At 42.7% G+C, this 23,806-nt stretch overlaps 1 protein-coding gene across 4 annotated transcripts in view; it reads right to left on the bottom strand.

Moving 5' to 3' along the window:
- Window positions 1-23,806, bottom strand: part of LOC136885558 (inactive ubiquitin carboxyl-terminal hydrolase MINDY-4B) — a 73,950-nt gene that overhangs the window by 8,985 nt on the left and 41,159 nt on the right. For 3 of the 4 annotated variants that reach the window (XR_010861561.1, XM_067158194.1, XM_067158195.2), the window contains exons 2-8: window positions 17,971-18,035; window positions 16,566-16,654; window positions 15,879-16,135; window positions 14,024-14,189; window positions 8,558-8,623; window positions 3,202-3,272; window positions 25-172 (exon numbers count right to left, since the gene is read on the bottom strand). Coding sequence is in view for 3 of the 4 variants with exons in the window: in XM_067158194.1 (XP_067014295.1) it covers window positions 25-172; window positions 3,202-3,272; window positions 8,558-8,623; window positions 14,024-14,189; window positions 15,879-16,135; window positions 16,566-16,654; window positions 17,971-18,025 (852 nt within the window). In the remaining variant the exon portion in view is untranslated. Of the gene's footprint in view, window positions 1-24; window positions 173-3,201; window positions 3,273-8,557; window positions 8,624-14,023; window positions 14,190-15,878; window positions 16,136-16,565; window positions 16,655-17,970; window positions 18,036-18,572; window positions 18,644-23,806 lie in introns of those variants that run through there. The other variant, XM_067158196.1, reaches the window with a different exon arrangement.

Genomic DNA, 23,806 nt, shown 5'->3' with positions numbered 1-23,806 from the left:
GCCAGTGACATTGTTTCGACTTACGTAGTGTTCCTCGTCTCCCACGTACAGAACTCCATTGTGCAGGTACGGAGTGGCTCGTCCTGTCAGCAGCAGCATCACGACGCAGGCGGAGCCCTCCTCGGCCGCTCCGATCAGCGAGGTCTGCGCCTGGTCCATGTCCGCCACCACCCTGCATCAGACAAAACAAAACTGCAACATCTAGAACAAAATATTAAAGAAAGCGACTCTTTCAAGGGTTGTCGCTAAAGGGAAGACGGTGTTAAATCAGCGAATTTCAAATATTTCTTTCTCGTGATGCATGAGATTTAGATTTTAGTGAATGATTTAAAAATGAAATTGAAATCTAGAATAGCAGCAATGAGAAGCAAAATTCTGAACAAGAAAAATTAACTTTCTTTTCTTTTCCTTCATTTTCCTGCACTTGGGGAGGACGACAATAATGTTGGTAAAATTACGCTTGAGGAAGTGAAAAGAATGGTAAATAAACTCCACTGTCATAAAGTGGCCTGACATGGCTACGTTCCTTCAGATTGGACAAAAACAGTAATTGCATCTTTCTATAAATAAGGGAACAAGAAGGATTGCAACAACTATCGAGGTATCTCGTTGATTAGTGTACCAGGCATCTTGTGCTTTCAGGCTATAGAAGAGTTGTCGGAATCAGGTAACTGAAGGCATATGACAGAGTACTGAGGGAGGGATTCAGTTAGGTGGAAATGTAGTAAGCAGTCTGGCCTATGCTGACGACTTCGTCTTAATGACAGACTGTGCCGAAAGCCTGCAGTCTAATATCTTGGAACTTGAAAATAGGTGCAATGAGTATGGTATGAAAATTAGTCTTTCCAAGACTAAATTGATGTCAGTAGGTAAGAAATCCAAAAGAAGGGTGAATGTCAGATTGGTGATACAAAGCTGGAACAGGTAGTATTTAGCTTGTGTATTCTCCCAGGATGGTAATATAGGGTGTTGTAAAGCTAATGCAGGGAGCTCGCAGTTGCGATCAACAGTATTCTGTAAGAAGGAAGTCAGCTCCCACACAAAACTATCGTTACATCGGTCTGTTTTCAGACCAACTTTGCTTTACAGGAGTGAAAGCTGGGTGGACTCAGGATATCATATTCATAAGTTAGAAGTAACAGACATGAAAGTAGCGAGAATCACTGCTGGCGCAAGTGGGTGGGAACAATGGCAGGAGGTTACTTGGAATGAGGAGATAAAGGCTAAGTTGGGACTGAACTTAATGGATTGAGATGTACGCATAAATTGATTTTGGTGTTGGGGTCATGTGAGGCAAATGGAGGAGGATAGGTTAGCTAGGAGAATAATGGACTCTGTTATGGAGGGTAAGAGAAGTAGAGGAAGACCAAGATGTCTATGGTTAGACTCAGTTTTTAACGATTTGAAGATAAGAGTTATAGAACTAAATGAGGCCATGCAACTACACTAGAGTCCCATAAATCTGAAAGTCCAGTTAATCTAAACTGAAATATTGAATTTTTTTTTAAAAATTCTCCTTACTGAAATGAAAGAACACATTATAGAATGAAGATAGACTTGTATTTTATTAGTCATATTTTACTAGAATAACTTAATGTAAACATAATTACACATTATAAACCATCATTCACTCGTCGTTTATCTTTACAAAGTCTGTTAGTTTCTTTTGCCGTAGTGATTGGAACCTAGTCGAAAATGCAGTGTTAAACCAATGTCTCGTAAACATCACATCAGTGGGCGTAGCAGCGCAGTGTTGCTCGACGTAGCTAAGGCGGCCGCGGCATCTGAACGCAACACTAGTTGTTCATTGTGGTCTTCCTCGTAGTCACTGTTCCTCATCAACTCCAGATTCTTTCTCCACCGTGTTCTTGGCATGTTTGTAATAGTTGACAGTCCACCGCTAATGTCATTTTCACTGTGGTTTCCTCATCTATGGGTTCTTAACTACCCTACTGTAATTTTATACAGTATTTTATTAATGTAACTGCTAAGGAATGGACAGTATTGTAGAAACTATTTTCCTCAGACGGTTGAGGCACCGGCCTTCTGACCCCAACCTGGCTCGGTCCGGTGGTATTTGAAGGTGCTCACATACGTCAGCCTCGTGTAAACAGATTTACTGGCACGTAAAAGAACTGCTGCGGGAGAAAATCCCGGCAGCTAGGCGTCTCCAGAAAACATAAAAGTAGTTAGCAGGACGTAAAAACAAGAACATTATTATTAGAAAATATTTTCCGGTTAATCCAAAAATTTCGTAATCCAAACAGACTCCGGTCCCAATTAGTTCGGATTAACGAGACTCTACTGTAGTTACAAACAGAGTTTAGTAAACTCACAGAAGCAGAAAGGCATAACGGTCTGTAATGAAGGTATGTTTGAAAGTTGAATACATCCCACTGGTGAGGAGGTGTTCTGTCCAAGGGGACAGCTAACTGATATTACCTCAAAGTCTTGGAGGAAGTTGGATGCCTCAGCACTGAGCAACTTAGGACAATAAAGACAAGGTGTGGTTGTGAGGATGGAAGAAGCCAGAGAGACACCTGATCCTGACTGCCTTTGGGAAACTACAAACTGTAGTACATGTAAGGACATGTTCATCTCTTCCTGATTCTAAAACGAAATTTGTAAACCTTAACTTAGTGACACTGTCACATTAGGGTTTTAAAAGATTTTAACAGTTAAAAGTACTTTTGTTGTCATATACAATGTACTTTTAAAAGTTAAGTAGTTGTTATGGGTCTCGGATATTTTGGGAATGTGATCAGTTATTGTTATCTTTTTATGAATCTGGATCTTTTCTCCAATAATTAAAAAAAAAAAAACAATTTTTTAAAAGTTATATCATGCATGTGCTGATGAAATTATAACCAGACTGGGAGAATCTTAAGGGCTGTTGAGGGCAACAGCTGGAAGACTACTCCCCAGAAACATACAGGAAAAATAACAGTCTGGATGTTGAGTGATCAAGTTGCAAACCACTTTCTATACAGCTGTGGATCCAGTGCCAATAGTTTGATAAAATGATGCAGCTTCCCCACGTCGCGCCTTGGTTTACTTTGTGTCATGTTGCTTCAAGAAGGTATTGTCCTTAAATTGAGCTCATACTTCAAATCCTTACCTTTGTGATTGTCCAGAACTGATAATTGACACCTTGTGGTATATTCATTACAAATAGACTGTGAACTGTTAGTAGGCACTCACTTGTCGAGTCCTCGAGTGAGTACAGCACTGTAGAGCAGCAGCAGAGCTCCTGGACCGCACTCCGCCTGGAACTCAGAGACAAATATCACAAGTGAATCTCCCTGTGTCTGAGTAAGGTGGGGAAGGATCAAAACATGAGTTTTCTAAAATAAAAGTTGATTTGAGTGGAAGAGCCAGGGAGGAGTTAATCTCTTGATAGCATCACTGTATTCTGTTAGTAGCGGCACAGTTTACCTCAACTCAAATGCACCATCACTGTAATATTGTTCACCTCAGGAGGGAAGCCAGACCGATGTCAAAGATACTCCTGTGGTCGGGGGCAGTGGAGTAACAGCAACGGTATCCCTTGCCTGTCATAAGGGCCCACAGGGCCGTTAGCTCAGGAGCGACTTGTGCCAGGCTCCTCCTATCTGACCTGCCTCGGTTAACTCTTGTTCTTTTCCGACCCCGACGCTATTAGGATGCGAGGTCCAGGGATTCTTTCAATTTCACGCCCTTCGTAGCCCTTGCCCTTGTGTTGGATCTCTTCACTCTGATCAGTGTTAATAGGGGATGGCTGCCCTCTGTCATGTTAATTCGTTGGCTGACAACAAACAATTCAAAATATTTCATTTTTGAGATTTTACCATCAACCTCAACTTCCACACCTCTGAAAATGTTACAACAAAAAATCTGATGTACGGTATTGATGCCTAATGTTTTCACATTAGTTGCTTTGATTAATTCAAAAGGGGATTGAAGCACTTTTCCAGATTATAATAAATTATGTATAGAACACACCAATTTTTATAAAAATTGTATAACAGGTGTATTTCTGATATGAACATTGAACGCTTCTCCTGAAAAACATGGATATTGTATTGTAACCGGGCTGAGTGGCTCGATCGATATTTGAAGGTCAGGCACATAAAACACCTCCGCATCTCCCAAAACAGTAAAATTAGGTAGTGGGACGTTGTGCTTGTTGTTTTCATACAAAATACGTGGCAAGCCTACTTGAAACATATAAAGTTGACCAATGTGTTTTAGTTTTTTATTACAAGTATGTTGGTACCTATGTAAGGGAACGTGACACACCATTCTTCAACAAAAACCAAGCCAGTCCACAAAATCCTCTATAAACTAGCTTCTCTTCTGTAGTGAATATTGAATTTCCACGACCACATTGGGATCAAAATAAATTTTCAACCTATTAGATCGTGTTCTGGACACCAGTGGGATCTGAAACCACAGCCTCTTGATTTTGCCCGTGCAAAACCAACTACAATTGTTTGCTACATACTTCACTTGTTATGGGTGACATTTTGTGACTGACAGTTAATAGTCGCGCCGGTTATTTACTGCTTCTTCTGAAAGTTTGTTGTGTTCTACTCCCTCTGTTTCATCCAAAACTATTCTTTTCATTCTTCTGCTGTCGATCTCGATCGTTACTTCCTCGACCTATGGAGAGAAGTCGCAGAGTAGAAGGATAAATTCAGGAGACTTTAAACCATTCTGCTGAATGGAATAGAATAGAGATTTCATTTGACACTGCATGTGAATAATTAGTCAAATCTTAGAAGTTAATGTCTCACACTCCAGGACACCGCTCCTCAGGTGGTAGAAGTAGGATCCCTCGCTGAGTCTGGGGGAGAAACCAATCTTCGAGGGTAAAAGAAAGAAATGTTCGATAAATTTCCAAGTTGTTTGAAGTCTGCAGACACCTCTTGTTGTTCGAGTCATGCAGCTCTCCATATCACCCTATCCTGTCTTAAACTTTTCATTTCTACATAACTCCTACATCATACATCTGCTCTAATCTGCTTGTCATATTCATACCTTGGTCTACCCCTACCGTTCTTACCACCTACACTTCCTTCAAAAACCAACTGAACAAGTCCTGGGTGTCTTAAGATGTGTCCTATCATTCTATCTCTTCTTCTCGTCAAATTTAGCCAAATCGATCTCCTCTCACCAATTCGATTCAATACCTCTTCATTTGTGATTCGATCTATCCATCTCACCTTCAGCATTCTTCTGTAACACCACATTTCAAAAGCTTCTATTCTCTTTCTTTCTGAGCTAGTTATCGTCCATGATTCACTTCCATACAATGCCACGCTCCACACGAAAGTCTTCAAAAACATCTAATTCCGATATCAATGTTTGAAGTGAGTAAATTTCTTTTCTTAAGAAAGCTCTTCCTTGCTTGTGCCAGTCTGCATTTTATGTCCTCCTTACTTCTACCATCATTAGTTATTTTACTACCCAAGTAACAATATTCATCTACTTCCTTTAAGACTTCATTTCCTAATCTAATATTTCCTACATCACCTGCCTTCGTTCGACTGCACTCCATTATTTTGTTTTGGACTTATTTATTTTCATCTTGTACTCCTTACCCAAGACTTCATCCATACCATTCAGCAACTTCTCGAGATCTTGTGCAGTCTCAGATAAAATAACAATATCATCGGCAAATCTCAAGGTTTTGATTTCCTCTCCTTGGATTGTGATTCCCTTTCCAAATTTCTTTTTGATTTCCTTTACTGCCTGTTCTATGTAACCATTGAAAAGGACAGGGGACAAACTGCAGCCTTGCCTCACTCCTTTCTGGATTGCTGCTTCTTTTTCAAAGCCCTCGGTTCTTATCACTGCAGACTGATTTTTATACAGATTGTAGATAATTCTTCGTTCTCGGTATGTGATCCCTATCATCTTCAGAATCATAAATGGCTTGGTCCAATCAACATTATCGAATGCATTTCCTAGATCTACGAATGTGATGTACGTGGGCTTGTCCTTCTTAATTCGATCCTCTAAGATCAGACGTAAAGTCAGGATTGCTTCACGTGTTCCTACATTTCTTCTGAAGCCAAATTGATCTTCTCCCAACTCAGCTTCAACTTGTTTTTCCATTCTTCTGTAAATAATACATGTAAAAATTTTGCAGGCATGAGATACTAAACTAATGGTGCGGTAGTTTTCACACTTGTCAGCACCAGCTTTCTTGGGAACAGGTATAACAACATTCTGCCGAAAATCGGATGGGACTTCTCCTGTCTCGTACATCTCACACACTAAATGGAATAACCTTACCATGCTGGTTTCTCCTAAGGCCGTCGGTAATTCTTAGAGTATGTCATCAATTACCATTGCCTTGTTCGTACTTAGGTGTCCCAAAGCTCTGTTGAATTCTGACTTCAAAATTGAGTCTCCCATGTCATCAGCATCAACAGCCTCTTCTTGTTCCAGAAATATTTCATCTATGTCTTTACTCTGATACAACTGCTGGATATGTTCCTGCCTTCTTTCTGCTTTGTCTTCTTTCCCTAGAAGTGGCTTTCCATCTGAGCTCTTAATATTCATACGCCTAGATTTCCTATCTCCAAAGGTTTAATTGATTTTCCTGTATGCAGCATCTACCTTTCCCTGGACCATACAGCCTTCGACATCCTTGCACTTCTCCTTCAGCCATTCTTCCTTAGCTACCTTGCACTTTCTATCTACTTCATTCTTTATTTGCCTGTATTCTTTTCTGCCCTCCTCATGTTTTGCATTCTTGTACTTTCGTGGCTTGTGAATCAGGTCTAGTATCTCTTGAGTTATCCACTGATTCTTAGTTGATCTTTCCTTTCTTCCTAACATTTCTTCAGCAGCCCTACTGACTTCATTCTTCATGACTCTCCACTCTTCCTCTATTGTGTTTGCTTCAGCCTTTTCATTTAGTCTTTGTGTAACATGTTCTTTAAAACAATCCCTCACACTTTTTTTTTAACTTGTCTAGATCCCATCTTCTTGCATTCCTTCCTTTCTTCAAGTTCTTCAACTTCAGATGGCATTTCATGACCAACAAGTTGTGGTCAGCGTCCACATCTATTCCTGGGAAAGTTTTGCAATCCAAAACCTGGTTTCTGAATCTCTGCCTAATCATAATGAAGTCTATTTGATACCTTCCACTGCCTCCAGGTCTCATGCATGTCTAGAGCATCGTTTATGGTGTTTGAACCAAGTGCTAGCTAGGACTAAATTGTGATTGGTGCAGAATTCAACCAGCCAGCTTCCTCTTTTGTTCCTTTGTCCCAATCCAAATTCTCCTACTGTGCTACCTTCTCTTCCTTGGCCTACCACTGCATTCCAGTCTCCCATCACAATTAGATTCTCATCACCTTTAAATATTGTATTAAATCTTCTATCTCTTCATATATTCTTTCAATTGCTTCATCATCCGCTGAACTAGTAGGCATATAGACCTGCCCTATTGTGGTGGGCATTGGTTTGGTGTCTATCTTGACAATAATTCTTTCACTATGCTGGTCATAGTAGGTTACCTGCTGCCTTATTTTCTTATTCATTATTAAACCAACTCCTGCATTTCCTCTGTTTGATTTTGTGTTGATAATTCGGTAGTCGCCTGACCAAAAATCCTGTTCTTCCTGCCAACGTACTTCACTTATACCAACTACATCTAACTTTAGCCTATCCATCTCCCTTTTCAGATTCTCTAACCTACCACAACCATTCAAACTTCTAACATTCCACGCTCCGACTCGCAGAATGTCAGTATCCATCTTCCTGATGATCGCCCCCTCTCGTGTAGTCCCCACCCGGAGATCCGAATGGGGGACTAGTTTACCTCCGGAATATTTTACCCGGGAGGAAGCTATCATCAGTACATCATTCATACAGAGAGAGCTGCACTTCCTCGGGAGTTAGTTACGGATGTAGTTTCCCATTGCTTTCAGCCGTGTAGCAGTATCAACACAGCTAAGCCATGTTGAGTATTATTACAAGGCCTTATCAGTCAATCATCTAGACTGCCGCCCTTGCAACTACCGAAAGGCTGCTACCCCCCTTTCGATGAACCATTCGTTAGTCTGGTCTCTCAACAGATACCCATCCGATATGGTTGCACCTGCGGCTCGGCTATCTGCTTCATTGGGACACGCAAGCAGCAAGGTTGCATGGTACAGAGGGGTGGCTCAGTAGCCTACTAGCAGTAGAATAGTTGTAAGCGTAATGAATGGAACACTGCATCAAACAACACAATGGTTGTGCCTGGAATCTTGTGTAATGGTGGAGAGAAACTAATTTTCATAAATTGTGGAGATGACGAAGTTTTCAACTGGATGAGTCATGTGTCCAACTACCAGATATGAAGGTACAGCTACATATGTTGAAGTGCTGCTTTGCCAAACGAACCTGCAAGGAACAGACGAAGGACAAGGCGTGAAGTCACACTGGTTGGCGCACGAGTTCTTTGGGACAATGAAAGTGAATTTATAGGAACATATGAACGGAAGTTGGCGATGACATGTGTCTCTTTGTACACTGAAGCAAGAGCAGGGACTAAATAAATGTGTGAGCAGACACTTACCAGGTAGAGATACCTCTTGATCACGATCTGGAGATCCTCGAGGGAAGTCACTTCGAAGATCTGCAGCTGGAAAGACAATGTCACAATTACTTCTGTGGCTAATTTGATTGTGTGTTTGTGCCATCTTTAATGTTAGTACAGTATTTGTAGTGTGCTACGGACAAAAAGAAATGACGTATATCACAGTGTGGGCGCTCACTAAGAGACGATATTTTGTCACTAAAGAGGTCAAAAGGGGGAGGGGGTTAATTTTTAAATGAGTATATGTCAAAAACTTAAAATGTTACAGGCATGAAAAGTGGTATTTTGAATCTCCTTTAAAAATAAAGAAACATGTATTTTTTTTCCCACAAAATCCACTTGGCGGGAGGGGGGAGTACTGAAAAGGTGGTTGAATTCTGTAATGGGGATACTTATACCTCGAAAACTGAAGATGTTAGATCTGGAAATAGGTATTTGGAATATCTTTGAAAATAAAGAAACTCGCATGCTTTCGTTTTCGACTTCGGAGAGAAGACTGTTTCTTACTTGTACATGGCGATCTTAGCCGCAAAAGGCAATACCACAAACGTGCTTTTGGGGGTAAATTAAACGCAGTTTCTCGATGAGTTTGTAAGATAATGTCTTAGTGCAGTACTTTTATCAAATTAGGAGCTAGTGTACGATACAGCTCTGACAGACTGAAGAATGGAGCCTTCAGTGGATGAGAAAGCAGCCCTATCAATTGGTGGGTCAAAGCCCTTCAGGAAAATAGCACCCAGCATGCGGCATGTCTCGAGTTATCAGCTCAGCTTCAGTGACAAATACTCAACACGGCCTTATTCGGGCGCACCCTTCAACTTGGCCCCACTGTCGGCAGCCCTGAAGATTGTTTCCCATGGTTTGCTATTTTCAAACCAGGTACCTTAATTAACGCCACTAAATAGTAAACAATGAAACACGAAAATGGGCTGTCGTGTAATAAAGTTACTTCAATTGTTGGCTTGGTGCATTAATTGCTATTCAATACAATAAAATGTTATAACATTTGATTATTCATGGGACCGGTGTGCATCATGTTTTGTTCCCATGAGATTCTCGGTTCAATACAGATTTAATACTAATAAATGATCTTGTCTCAGCCTGTCAAAAAGTGGGACTATCCATGAACCTTTCTAAAACCAAAGTAATGCTTAACAAGTGGGCCCCAGCAGGAAAGCTGCATGTGGGAAACACCACTTTACAACAGGTCAATGAATTTGTCTATCTTGGGCAACTTGTAAACATGAAAGGGGACTTAAGACCGGAAATCTTCCGACGTATCAAACTAGGATGGCAAGCCTACGGAAGAAATTCTTTAGTCTTCAAATCCAACATGCCACCCCACCTAAAGAAGATAGTCTTTGACCAGAGTGTTCTCCCCGTACTGACTTACGGTTGTGAAACCTGGACATTGAGCGAGTTTATTAAGCAAAATCTCAGAATAACCCAAAGAGCTATGGAACGGTTCATGCTAGGCTTGACGAAGAAAGACAGGAAGAGAGCAGATTACATCAGGTCAGTCACGAAGGTCAGTGACATTTTAGAAAGGGTGTTTACCCTAAAATGGCAGTGGGCAGGCCATGTTGCTCGGAGAACTGATGGTAGGTGGACAAAGCATGTGCTTGAGTGGTGTCCGAAAGATCATCTCAGACCAAGGGGAAGACCACCAGACAGATGGGATAAAGACATCCGGAAGATTACTGGGATCAATTGGCAGAACATCGCTCAAGACCGTCCCAGATGGAGAGACCTCATGAAAACCTACCTTGCTTTGGACTTAAAGAGGCCACATCGTAAAAACAATTGAATATGGCTGATAGTGATAGTGATAGTGAAGAATGCGGCGTCCAGGGATTGCTTATCGTTATTCCGTTGTTTGTGTGTTGTGAAAGACAGGTTTTCTTGATTGTGAACGTATTATTTGTGTATATTTCAGACACATTTTAACCGCGGATCCAGTGCAGCAGGAGCTGCGAAAACGGGAATGAAGCAGTTGCTGAAAGAACAGCACAAAATGGTTTTTCCCACTTTCTAGCAGGATGGTTTAACTTGTCTGATGATCACGTTCTGGAAGACTTTCACATTTTGATGAAAATCGCTTGAATGAGTTGCTTCGTCAAAGAACGCGGGAAATGGCGCAAGTTTTTGAATGTGATCAGTCAACTATTGTTCGCCATTTGCATTCAATGGGTAAGGTACAGAAATTGGGTACCACATGTGCTAAGTGACAGTAACATTGCTTGCCCGGCACCAGACACCAACATTGTCACCAGTGACGAGAAATGGTGTCTGTGTGTCGACATGAAGAAGAGGCTCAGCCCAACTCTCCGTGCCAAGGATAGCGCCCAACCACGGAAAATTATATTATGCATCTGGTGGAACAAAGATGGTATTCTTCACCAACAACTTCTTCCGAAAAACATAACGATTACATCTGCTGTGTATAGTGACCAGCTAAGGCTCTGTGGTGACGGTCGTCTGCATACAGCGCAATTGACCAAAGGTGTGACTGCTCAACTTGGCTGGGATCCACCACATTCAGGAGCAATGAAGCTTCTCTTGACCAATGGTAACAGATTTCTTCCAGTTCAACAGGCGAGGTCATAGAGAGTGGAGGTGAACACAGTTACAGTGACAGTACTTGGAGACAAACATGACGGCCTTAGCTGAACGAGTTGCCAGTGTTTACACTGGCTGGTCACCACAGGTTCAACTATGGGTAGGAAGTAAGTAAAATGCTTTGCCTCGCACTTTTACTAGATGTCCTGCACAACTGCGGTGGACAATAGGAGCCATCATTATAGGCTGGTGGAAATCTCTGTGAATACCCTTGTTGTCATGTGAAATACATTTGGGCATCACAGCACCACGGTGAGAACGTTACTTATGTACAGATTTCATCATCTTATTCTCAACTATAATCATAGAAAATGAACGAATGTGTGTGAATTCTTTTAAATGAAACGTAGGTTAGCAGACTTTCAGCTACCCAAAGAGTGTCCCAGTTCGGACTCTTGACAACGAGCCACGAGATCTTGATTAGAGCACTCACATATTGAGGATCTTTAAGGAGATGAAAGTATCCAAATTTTAATTACCAATTTCATTATCTTCACCAGTGTCCTCTGGAACCAACACAGTGAACAAAACAGACTGCAGTTGGTGTGTTCAGGCTTCACTGTTTTTCCTGGGGAAGTAAAGCAGTCAGAAAAGGGACTGTCACTTCGTGGATGGCAGCCTATTAGAAATGATGATTCAGGAAACCAGCAGGTAACCAAGTCAAGAAGTTTGAAACTAATATTGACGAAATGAAGGAATTATCATGTGTATGGATCTTGTTGACTTATTAGACAGGCAGTGCCACGGGATTGTTTCCTTCTTTCTGGCACTTCGCAGACAGTGAAGCTAATCAACAACCAGGTGATCATCTGTATTGAATCTAACCGCTCCTTGATAAATTAAACCAAAAAATTGAGACTGCCTTGACAATGGGGCAAGAAATGGTTATAGATGAAACTTTGGTTCCTTGGAGAGGCTGTTTAGTTTTCAGAATGTAACAAAACTCACAAATATGGAGTTAAGGTGTATAAACTGTGTGCGAAAGAAGGCTACACTGTTAGAATGAAGATCTATGCAGGAAAATCCAGTGAGAGTGAAAGCTGAGTGGGTCATGTTCATTCTGTTGTGATGGACCTTCTACGTGGATTCTTAAATGAACGATGTACCCTCTATGCGATAATTTCTACACCAGTGTGCCTCTGGCAGAAGAACTTCAGAGGAACCAAACATTTGTGTGTGGGACCCTTCGTAGCAATAGACGCGGACTACCGATGATAGTGAGACAGAAAATGAAGAAGGGAGAGGTGGTGGGTCAAGCTAACGCTTACAACAGTGACTCTGGAAAGGAAGCCTCTGTCAGTTCTTGATTACAATGGAGCTAGAAAGGGGGGTCGGTTTAACAATCAGATATCTTCTCATTATTCAGTTCTACAGAAAGGTTTAAAATGGCACAGGAAAGTAGTCCTGGAACGGTGTTGGTTAATGCTTGGATACTTGACACCATGATGTCTGCGAAAACAATCCCACTACTGCAATTTCAAGAAGCCTGGTTGGTCCAGATCCTGTCAACAGTGCGCACACTCTCTCAAGGATGGAAGGAAAGTTCGAACACGATGAGTGGCTTGCTAGAAAGCTCAGCGAGAATGTGGCACATCGAAGGACGCTGACAAGAAAACAAAGCAGGAATCACGTGCATTGGATGTTTTAATAAGGTTCATAATACTGGGTTCAAAATAAAAACTGCCATTGTATGGTAACAAAATTAGTGAGATCATGAGTGTAGTTTAGAGAGTTTCGAGATCACTGAAAAGAAATAGAGAACAGTGATATTTTTAAAAAATATGATTTTAATTTTTATATGCACTGCCTTTATTATAAAGCAAATAAATATGTTCATTTATTGTTTGTGTAAAAATGCATTTATGCTCATGCAAATGAGCCTTTAGCAACATGTAGAAAGGGATGGTAACGCGAGGCTAAACCGAGCGCTGGTGGATCCTCCATCGGCAGCTCACAGAACTACTTCCGCGTGCTTAATGTAACAATAACAGCGAACGTGAATTGCACATAACAAAGTGTGGTGCAGTCCTGGCTTCTCTACATTTCTACCTGCTTTCACTTTGCTCAGCACAATCCCTAGTCCTCACGAGCGCTTGACGTCGGACACTCTCGGCATTCATTTTCTTGCCCGCTCAAGCCACATGATTAGAGGCGTATTTTCTGCATAGTATATAGTTCAAAACTGTTCGATAAATGTACCGGCTTCTTTTCTGTATTATGGTGCGTGTATTCCATGTCACTGTCTTCCACCGCAATTTCCTCGTCATCGCTTGAATTTGTATGATATTCGAAAACATTAATTTCACTTTGAGAATCAATCAGAAATATCGCCAATGTGACACAACCGTCCGTAAATATAATCAGGCGTGATTGGTCGACAAAAGACAACACAGAAAGCAACTCAGTTAAAACAACACGAAACATACGATCGAAAGGGAAAATGAAGGATGTCGGACCCCAGCAAACGCCGTTCCTCCTCCGCAAGGTGTACAACATTAAAACTGTATTCCAGAAATATTGCCAAATCAGCCTTCATCATTACTTTAGAACTTGCTGAGCGATCTGTCGGGTGATTTAAACTGAAGAATCCCGTTGAGCGGCCGAAGTATGGACACTTTTATCAGGTTTGAACTTCATTGACTGTCACGCTTACGTCTGCCACGGTGCCACAGCGAGTTTTTCACTTGCCGATACCTTCATTGTTGGGGAAGCGTCACTCTTATTCCCGTAATGAGAACAGCGTGTGGTGCCGTTCTTCCTCGATGGAACTTTAGACGAGATGGTTCATCTACAAATAGGACATGATGAAGGGAATGTAAAGCTTACCTTTTCGGTGACGCCGTCAGGGCAGTAGATCTGGTTGGGATGCAAGTAGCTCTCCTCCTGGGGGACCGTCAGCACGCAGCGCTTCCGCTCTCCAACTCGCCACAGGATGGCCGACAGCGCGACGCACAGCGCGTCCTGCTGCTCGAGAGCGGTAGGTCTCAGTAGCCTGAAACAAGTCGTTAGGATAGAACGTTTCAAACCTGCGGGCTCCAGGACTTGTGAGGAGCAGCATGGTATTATGTTCTGAGCAGCGGCGTGCTCCTTTATACTGCATGTGACTACGCAAGTACACTGTTGCGAAATTACTTACTCCTTTTGTGAACGTCTGATCATTTAGTAAGTGCATTGGAAGCTTCCAGAAGTTTGTCATTAAAAAGAAAGCTTCACTGACACGGTATCAAGAAAAGTACAAAAGTAAGAATTGTTTCTTCAATTTTTTCCACACTAATTGTATATATGGTCCGTTTTATTAATTTTGACTGAAAACAATTAAAATTACATGACTGCACATTACGAAAGTAGAACTGTTTACTTCATTTGTGAACACAGAACGTCAAAATATGAATAATGTGTGAACAATCCGCTCCCCAGTAGCATTGCGCATCTCAAGTACGGTGTCCATATCAGCCGCGGAACAGTATATCGTACAGAGGCGATCCAAGTGTACAGTTTGTCGCGTTCAATACGAAAAAATAAGTAGACAAAAATAGCAGTCAACACAAGTAAGTAAGTATTTAGCGGAAGTATAAACAATACATAGTAAGTCACTATTAAAGCAGACATTAATAACGTCTCATAAGTTTATTACAACACTAAATTCATGGAATCCGGTAATTAATTTAGTGTCGATTGCAGACACCAATCTCCCTGTAAATAAATGAGAAATATTAAGGGCAGTTAAACTTGTTCAGGTACAAATTAGAGACACGTATTGGAACTTTCAAGTTCACTGTCGGCTACCCTCAGTGCGTACGCGCAGGAAAGAACCCTAGGGCGTAGATGCGATCAACATTCTGAATTTGCACGCCAAACAGTAATGGAGGGTAGACTTTTTAAAAATATTTCTTATTTAACATCTAGGATACAGAAGTCCATACGTGAAAGGATTGTGATTGTCCACAGTAAACTCCTGAGGGGAGAGACATTGTGAAGCCACGCTGAGTGGCTCAGATGATTAAGGCCCATTTCGATCCTGGCTCAGTCCCGTGCAATTTGAAGGTGGGTCGCTAGAACTCCCATATAAATCAATATCATGAACAACATTTGAAGTACGTCATTAGGACATAAAATTACAACTTCGTGCCTCAAACGGTTTTGAAGGGATCAGTAATTTCGTTTCCGGAGCTCACCCTTAGGGGTGGAATGTTTTAAAATATTTCTTATTTTGCATCTGGGATTTAAAAATATATACCGCCATTTGGAACGTTAAACGGTTTCGGAGGAATGAGTATTTTTGTTTTGGGGTCTCAGGACACCAGGTAAATGCTGAGGCTCTGCCGTGTGTGTCGGTGCTGAAATGGACGTTACTCCGCTTCAGAGTAGGCGCAAAGATACCGCTGCCATGGGATTGAAGGGGTTGCCTACATCAAGGCGCTGTCATGCATCCGTATCAGCAAGGGAAGGGAAGCAATGGGATACACAGAGGTATTGAAAGGGTTGCCTACCGCTAGTACCTCACGGCGCTGTCACATATAATATATTAGCAAGGGTACAAAGGCAATTCGCTCGACAGAGATACTGAACAGGTTGCGTACCACCAGATAGTCACGGCGCTGTCAGGTAAAATACTAGCAAGATTCAAAAGGTAATTCAAAGTGTTGCCTACCGCTGCACCGTGACTTGTGTTAGAGCTCACCTCTCGTGGTGGTAGGGGTGCACCATGCCAGACGACATGACGGTGCTGTTGGCGAAGGGCGCTGGCACCCCGAACAGCAGGTGGCGCACCACGTGGGCCTGCACCACAGCAAGCAGACCGCGCACCGTCGAGCGACCGCCGGTCAGTCCGTAGCCCAGCTCGCGCTCAGCGGGCCGGAACGTGAAGGCCGTTCTGAGCCACTCGGGCCTGGGGACGGGGACTGCGGCCGGCGCGCCAAACACCGCGTTACGTAGAGCCTGCAACAGAGCAGAGGAATTTGCATCATAGATATGAGCGACGTGGACAATGGTAAAGCTTCAGCAAGTGGAAAAGTCCTGTGTTGATGCCGAAAACTGTAAAGATCTTCATAAGGTTATGAGGGTATTTAGCGGGTGGGGGAGCTGGCCGTGCGCGCAACTCTGAGCTTGCATTCCGGAGATAGTTGGTTCGAACCCCACTGTCGGCAGCCCCAAAGATGGTTTTTCGTGCTTTCCAGTTTCACACCAGGCAAACGCTAGGGCCACGGCCGTTTGCTTTGCACGCCTATCCCACGGTCGCCATGGTGCCGGTAAGAGCCCTGACCGGGGGCTGCGGTGTAAGAAAAGTCACCTGCGTGGACCTTAAATGCAAGTAATTTTAAAAGTTAAGCGTCAGGGAGTAGAGGAGACTGTTTTGTGCTGTACTTACCACGGCCAGTGCCTCTGTGACGGGTTCCCCGCCCGCGACAGGCGCCTTCTGGTCCGGCAGCACGTGCTTGCGGGCGTACAGCACGCGTTCTGTGGACAAACGTACAGACAAGAGTAAATCTCAAATTGTCCAACATGCTCGCTTAAAACTCCATGGAGGATAACAGACGATCTGACTGCGTGTTTACACAAAATTCTACTACGAACAACTAGTAAAATATTCAAATTCATGTTATTATAGAAAAATAAGCATGGATTCGCTTACATTCAGTCACTTAAGTAGCACCTACAACATAGCCAACCCGTCAATCACAAACACAAGCTCAAACAAAGTGACGTGAACAGTCAACGAGTATTTGTGGAAGAGGTCGCAAAATCCTCTGTTGAGCACCTGCTGGACATGAACTGCATGATGGCGAATGGAACTGTCCGCGTATTTACCTGGAAACCACAGGGAAGTATTGTCACCACAGCCGACGGGCGGGTTCGAACCCACTGCTCTCGCAAATTCAGGGCTTCGCTTCCAGTCGTACCGTGTTAACAGCGCAGCCACTGCGGACTTATAACTTCCGGAGAGGACTAGTGCGTATCTTTAATGGATGACGCCCATGGGCAGCCTGCTCTTTTGTGATGAGGAGGCCCCAGCCGCGATGAAATCGCCCACAAACCAGACCAATGCAAGTTAAAATGCCCAGGCCGGTCGGTAACTGAACCCGGAACCGCTTACACGAATGCCCTGTATGTCGGTCAATGACGAAGTATGAAGGCCATACGCCGAATACGTCCGCAACCCACCAAAAGTGCCTGTAAAGTAGTGAAACATAAGCTTCTCTCGCTTACCAAGACAGTCATACGGTCTGGTGTTAACAGGGACGGTTAATTCCTATCGTTCTCATTAAAGGAGGAGTTAGCTACCACTGGGAATGTACGGACGAGTGTAGACCAGTACCTGCACACCTGTCATGTCACTACTGTGGTGACATCACAAGGATAAAAGCAGTTAAACTAGTTTATGCATAGTTTTCAGCATGACTCGCAATTTGAATCTTCTATGAATAATGTCGATAATTTTCAAATTATGACCAAAAATAAATCATTCCCAAGGGTATTTTCAAAAATGACAGCAGTGTTGGTTGTGCCAAAAAAGTTCCAAATCAAATCGATAGTAAGTAAATATCGAGAATATGAACATGGCTGGGCACTACCACTAGAACCTTTGAGTACAGTACCCCATGGGTCTCTCTCGTTATATCTGCGAGTATAACGTTGTCTTGTGATAGCTTTCGCGTATACAGAGCGAAGGTTCGTTGGAGGAAGCTGCGACACATTTAATAAGTGAATTAGAATCCCATCATCGTTTATGATCACTTCAAGCACAATAAACAGCAAGTGAGAATGTCACTTACCTCTACTTCTCTTGTCCTCCACTTTCGACTCCACATCTGGATTGTCGTTCGACATTTCGTCAGTTCTGTAACACGTGTGCGAAAACAATTCACGTTATTATTATTATTATTATTATTATTATTATTATTATTATTATTATTATTATTATTATTATTATTATTATTTGCAGGTTCTGTCGCGTTGAGCGAGCAACACAGGCCCTTGACTCACCACACTGTACTCTGTCTCGCCGCCTACTGACTGGTCCGCCCGCCGCAGGTCGATCAGCTAGAGCTCTTCCCACCCCCATTAACACCTCGCGAGGGGCGCCCAAACTCCCCCTCATTCCCTTCACTCTTCGAAAAGTGGGACGCATTGACAAGCGGCACAGACCCCGTCCGGACTGTACTACACGACCACGTCTAGTGGCAACAATGACTTCAACAAAGAAACTGGAATGGGGCCTCCTGAGGTTACATATGTAATGTAATGTCTAAACTCATCTTCTACAGGTTTAAACCAAAGAATGTTATTGTTTTAGCTACATTTTTCGGAGACGCCGAGCTGCCGCCAGCAAATCTATGGACAAGAGGCTGACAGTACGACAGTATGAGCCACTCACCCGGCCCGAGCATTCTCCTGGTTTAAAAAAGTGGTAAAGCAGTGGCATTCCAAGATGCGACAGAGAATGCGTGTCTTCTCCTCTAATTAGTTTCGAGAGAGCTCCAGCTGGTGTGAAACACACACATTACAAGTCTTGTAGAGTGAGAGGCGGGACTGGTGGGGTGCCCGGTGGAGGAGAGTGGTGGCGTGACCCCAGTAATTGTGCTGTCAGTCAGCGGAAGTGTCAATAGCCATCATAACAATGGTGTTGTTAACAATATGTACACTCCTAGAGCGGGCCGGGCGCCTGGCGCTAGCTGGCACCACCCGGCACCGCGTTAATTGCTCCTGGCTATACTTGGCTCACCAATGACCAGTAGCACATCCCATCTCGTGTTCATATCAAACAGGGACTCTGCACTCCTTTCCTTATACTGCAGCAACAAAAACACCGAAATGCATTTAATTTCAAAGAATTAACTTGTAACGCTGTGCTATACAATGAACTGAACTGCAGACAATTAGTGATAGCGATCGAGTTCAAGGCAATTCTCCGCCTCATTAACTGAAACGAAAAAAATGACAGGGAGGGATGATTTCGTTTGTGCCGTGAAGCAAGTTGCTTAGTCACGGAGCATTTCTGCGCTACACTGAAATTACAACGATTTCCTTCTTTTACATACAGAACAATTGAAAAGCTCGCATTGTTTTCATTAACTGGTCAAATATACAAATATGAAATAAAGAGTTTTGCTTGTAGATTGCTGAGAATTTTAAAAGTGTGTCCGCAGTAACAAGGAAATGCACTTGTCGGTCTGTGTACGCGCAATAAGGCATTATAATGTAGATTGGATGAAATTGTAGTTTAGGGGAACGTGCCGAAAATTAATTATTTAAATACCTATGTTATTGGTTGTATCCGAAAGTATTGCATACAGCTTCCAATCATTTGTGTGCTACGTACCGAGAATAGCAAATGTTGTAACTGGCGATGCTGTGTAAAGATGGGTATCGTGGTTCAAATCCCGGTCACTCCATGGTACTCCGCTATTCATTCCAGCAACACTCTCCATTAATATTTCATTTCATTTGTCAGCCCCAGGCTTCAGCAGCCGGCATATTTCCTATCCTCGCCGCTAGATTCGTAACCCGGTGAGATGAACGCTGCCTACTCGGCACACACCAGCTTCTCCCCGCATTTCAGCATGATTTTAACAAGCACTACAGAAACATTTTATTTTATTTACGTTGGTCGATTCACTTCATCCTAGGTTCTAATGTTAATTGTGTCTTTTTACATTTCTTTACTTATTACAAGTATTACATTAAGGCTGAAGATGGCCAGGCAAGGCCGAAACTAGTCCCTAACCGGGCGAGATGGCCGTGCGCGTAGAGGCGCGCGGCTGTGAGCTTGCATCCGGGAGATAGTAGGTTCGAATCCCACTATCGGCAGCCCTGAAAATGGTTTTCCGTGGTTTCCCATTTTCACACCAGGCAAATGCTGGGGCTGTACCTTAATTAAGGCCACGGCCGCTTCCTTCCAACTCCTAGGCCTTTCTTATCCCATCGTCGCCATAAGACCTATCTGTGTCGGTGCGACGTAAAGCCCCTAGCAAAAAAAACTAGTCCCTAGTTTAGTAATGTAATTCAATAATATTTCATAATAATAGTATTGGAAAAGGTTTATCATACGACATTAATTTAATAATTATTATTGTGATAGGTCAGTTCTATTGAGACTGGGAATTCCGAAAAGTACAAGTACTTTGGACGTCTCACACTAGAAAATAAACATGAACAACAAACTTTCTAGAGAGAAGTTAAAATAGCCTTGGGTAGGAAATTGCACGTTGCTGCTTGATGGCATCTAATGTCTTCCTTTCTGCAATACTTGTATCCGACGTATTTGTCACGTCATTAAGTCCACCTTTCCTCACTGAATATCGTAATTCTTAATTTGCTTCAGCCCCATTCCGTCTGTGGCGTAGCCTCTACGGTTCCGTACAGAGCTCCTAATGTCCCTTACAAAGAAAGGGGATGTAACTCTTGTCCTTGGTGATTTCAATGCTAAGATAGGTCTCGATGCAGAGGATGAAATTGTTGAACAATGTGGCCTTGGTGAGAGAAATGCCAGTTCAGTTTTGTTCAGAACAACAGCCACATCCCCGACGCTTGTATACATGGACGTCTCCTGCAGATTGTGAAGGTCATATTGTCAGGAATCAGATAGACTTCATTCTCATCAAGAGTCATCTGAAAAGATACGTGAAAGCTGTCAAAACCTACCCTGGGGCGGATGTTAACAGCGACCATAATCCCGTCGTCATGGACTTAACACTTCATCGTTTCGTCAAGAACATACGCTCTGACAGACCTAAGCCTTGACAACCCCGTATTTTGATCTCGAACAACCTTGAAGCTCGAAGAATACAATAAAGAACTTGGAAACAGAGGATACTGAGTCACGATGGATTGCACTAAAGAACATACTCACTGATACTCAAGAGAATGATATAGGACATTCGAACAGTTCAAAAAAACACCCATGAAGGACAGAAGATATTCTACAGCTTACGGACCAAAGACGGAAAGTGAAACATGTGAATAAAGTACAATACCAAGAACTAAACAGGACAGTGAGGAGGAAGTGTAGGGAAGCAAAAGAACTATGGCTCGTGGAGAGATGCAGAGCAATAGAACTTCTCCAAGAGAAACATGACTTGTTTAATCTCCACAAGAAGATCAAGGAACTTGTAGAGAAATATCAGAGGCCATGTAAAGCTATACTGAGGGATGCCAATGACACCATTTTGGTAGGAGCCCAAGACAAGTTGAAGTGTTGGAAAGAATATGTTGAAAACCTATTTAGCGATGTAAGGCCAGACAAACCACCTTTTATTGGCGAAGGCAGCGAAAGAAGTCAAAATATAACCCAAGAGGAAGTACTGTATACAGTCAAACTCCACAAGAATGGAAAAGCTGTAGGTCCGGACAATATTCATGCAGAAAATCTCAAACTCATTGCTGAAGGCCATGGCAGAGGACTAGAGCTGCTAGCTACATTGTTCAACGCATTATATAAATCTGGTAGAATTCCATCTGACTGGCTAAGATCTACTTAAAAAGGGTAGCGTATCACATTGTGATGATTATCGTATGATCAGCCTAATGTCCCATGTGCATCACACCAAAATATCTTGGAGTTACCCTTGATCGCGCTCTCACTTACCAGAAACACTGCTCGAACACCAAGCAAAAAGTGGCAGCCAGAAATAATATTACTACCTGGGGGGGTACACCCCAATACTGTGAGAACCTCTTCCATTGCTCGGAATATGCATCCCCAGTATGGTACAAGTCAAGTCACGCCGGCTGTCTAAAACCTACTCCGTTGAACAAATTGTACAGTCTTGCTGGTATCGCCCCTCCTGATATCCGTCGAGAGGTTGCAGCAAAAAACGAGAGGAAGAAAGCGGATACAGGCCAGTTACTCCAAGACTCAAATCAAGGAAAAGTTTCCTCAGAACAACAGAGGCTCTTAATGGGACACCTCAGCAATCCCGAAGTGATATGTGGCGCGCAAGCCGAAGAATGGTCGACACCAAGTGAAGAATTACCACCTGGTGACATGGAGAAATGGAGTACTTGGAGATTACGGGCAGGCGTGGGGTGAGTGTGGTGCAATCCAGAACAAGATCTACTTCAGGCAACAGAAAATGCTCTGGATGTCGCCTACTTCTGGGCAAAAGTAGTGTAGACTTTTTCTTATAAGTGTGACTTTGTATATAATGTATATAATTCAGCAAGAGTATATATGTATTTATAGTATTAATGCTTCTGATACGAATAAATAAATAAGGTATTTCTGCGTATCATCCACCTCAAATGCGAACACCAAGTTGGACATACTCAGTTTGGCTTTAGGAATGCACTGGGTACTCGTGTTTTGACCCATAGATGCCTAGATATGAATGTAGATGTGCACGCTTGTTTCATAGACTACCGAAAACCTTTTGCTTGCGTATCTCATGCAAAACTTGTTGAGATTTTAAAATCTACTGGTGTAGATGTTGGTGACCTTTGTATCATTTCCCATCTGTACTGGAATCAAACGGCAGAGGTCAAAACAGAAGGAACTACTATTGAGGACTTAGCTATACGAAGAGGTGTCCGCCAGGGATGTGTCCTGTCCCCACTCTTTTCAACATCTACTCTGAAGCTGTGTTCAGAGAGGCTATGGAAGATGTTAATCTAGGTATCAAGATCAATGGTTATGATTTGCTGATGACACTATTGTGTTAGCCTGCAACCCTAGTGATCTTCAAATCATTATAAACAACATCGCGAGGACCAGTGAAACCTACAGTTTATCCTTGAATATTAACAAGACCAAGCTGATTGTATTCTCAAAAACACCAAAACAGGCCTCCCTTTACATCAACAACAACATCATCCAGCAAGTATCTTCTATCAAATACCTTGGAACTCTAGTGAACCAGCGTTGTGATTCAAAATGCGAAATCTTATGCAGGACTGGACAAGCAAAAAATGTGTTCAATACCATGAGGACCTTATTCACCAGCCGAGAACTCAACCTCCAGCTCACAGTTCTACGTTGTTATGTCTTTCCTGTCCTTCTGTATGGTTTCGAAGGGTGGACGTTCAGCCCTTTATTGGAGAAGCGGATTGAATGTTTTGAAATGTACTTATACAGAAGAATACTCCGAATATCTTGGATAGAAAATAAGACAAATGAAGAAGTCCTCAACATCTTGAACAAGAAGGAAGAGCTTCTCATAACCATCAAGGAGTGTAAGCTCAGCTACCTCGGGCACATCATGAGAGTTGAACGATACGAACTTCTCCGACTGATCATTCAAGGGAAGATTGATGGGAAAAAATCTGTGGGAAGACGGAGAAATTCCTGGCTGAAAGACTTGCGGCGGTGGTATGGACATACGTGCCGTTTCGCGTGTGGAACGCCAACCTTCGGAGGGAGACGGCGTCATAAGGAGAAGAAGAATGTACGCATACTATTCCCTTTAGAAATCTTCTCTTTGTTTTCCCTTAAGTTCTTAGATCGACTAAAGACAGTTTTTCCGAAATAATCCCGATAACATAGGTAGTTTGACTGTTGCTCTGTCCGTTATGTGTACTGTGGTTTGCTCAGAGATCCCAATGTAACTGAAGGAATTAACTAATACTAGATCTTTACATTTAGGACACACTGTTAGGACAGGTCTGCCACCTAGC

This window comes from Anabrus simplex, chromosome 14 (assembly GCF_040414725.1).
Source record: "Anabrus simplex isolate iqAnaSimp1 chromosome 14, ASM4041472v1, whole genome shotgun sequence".
Classification (NCBI taxonomy): domain Eukaryota; kingdom Metazoa; phylum Arthropoda; class Insecta; order Orthoptera; family Tettigoniidae; genus Anabrus; species Anabrus simplex.
Note: the sequence above shows the minus strand (reverse complement) of the source record. Positions and strands in the feature narration are given on the sequence as shown.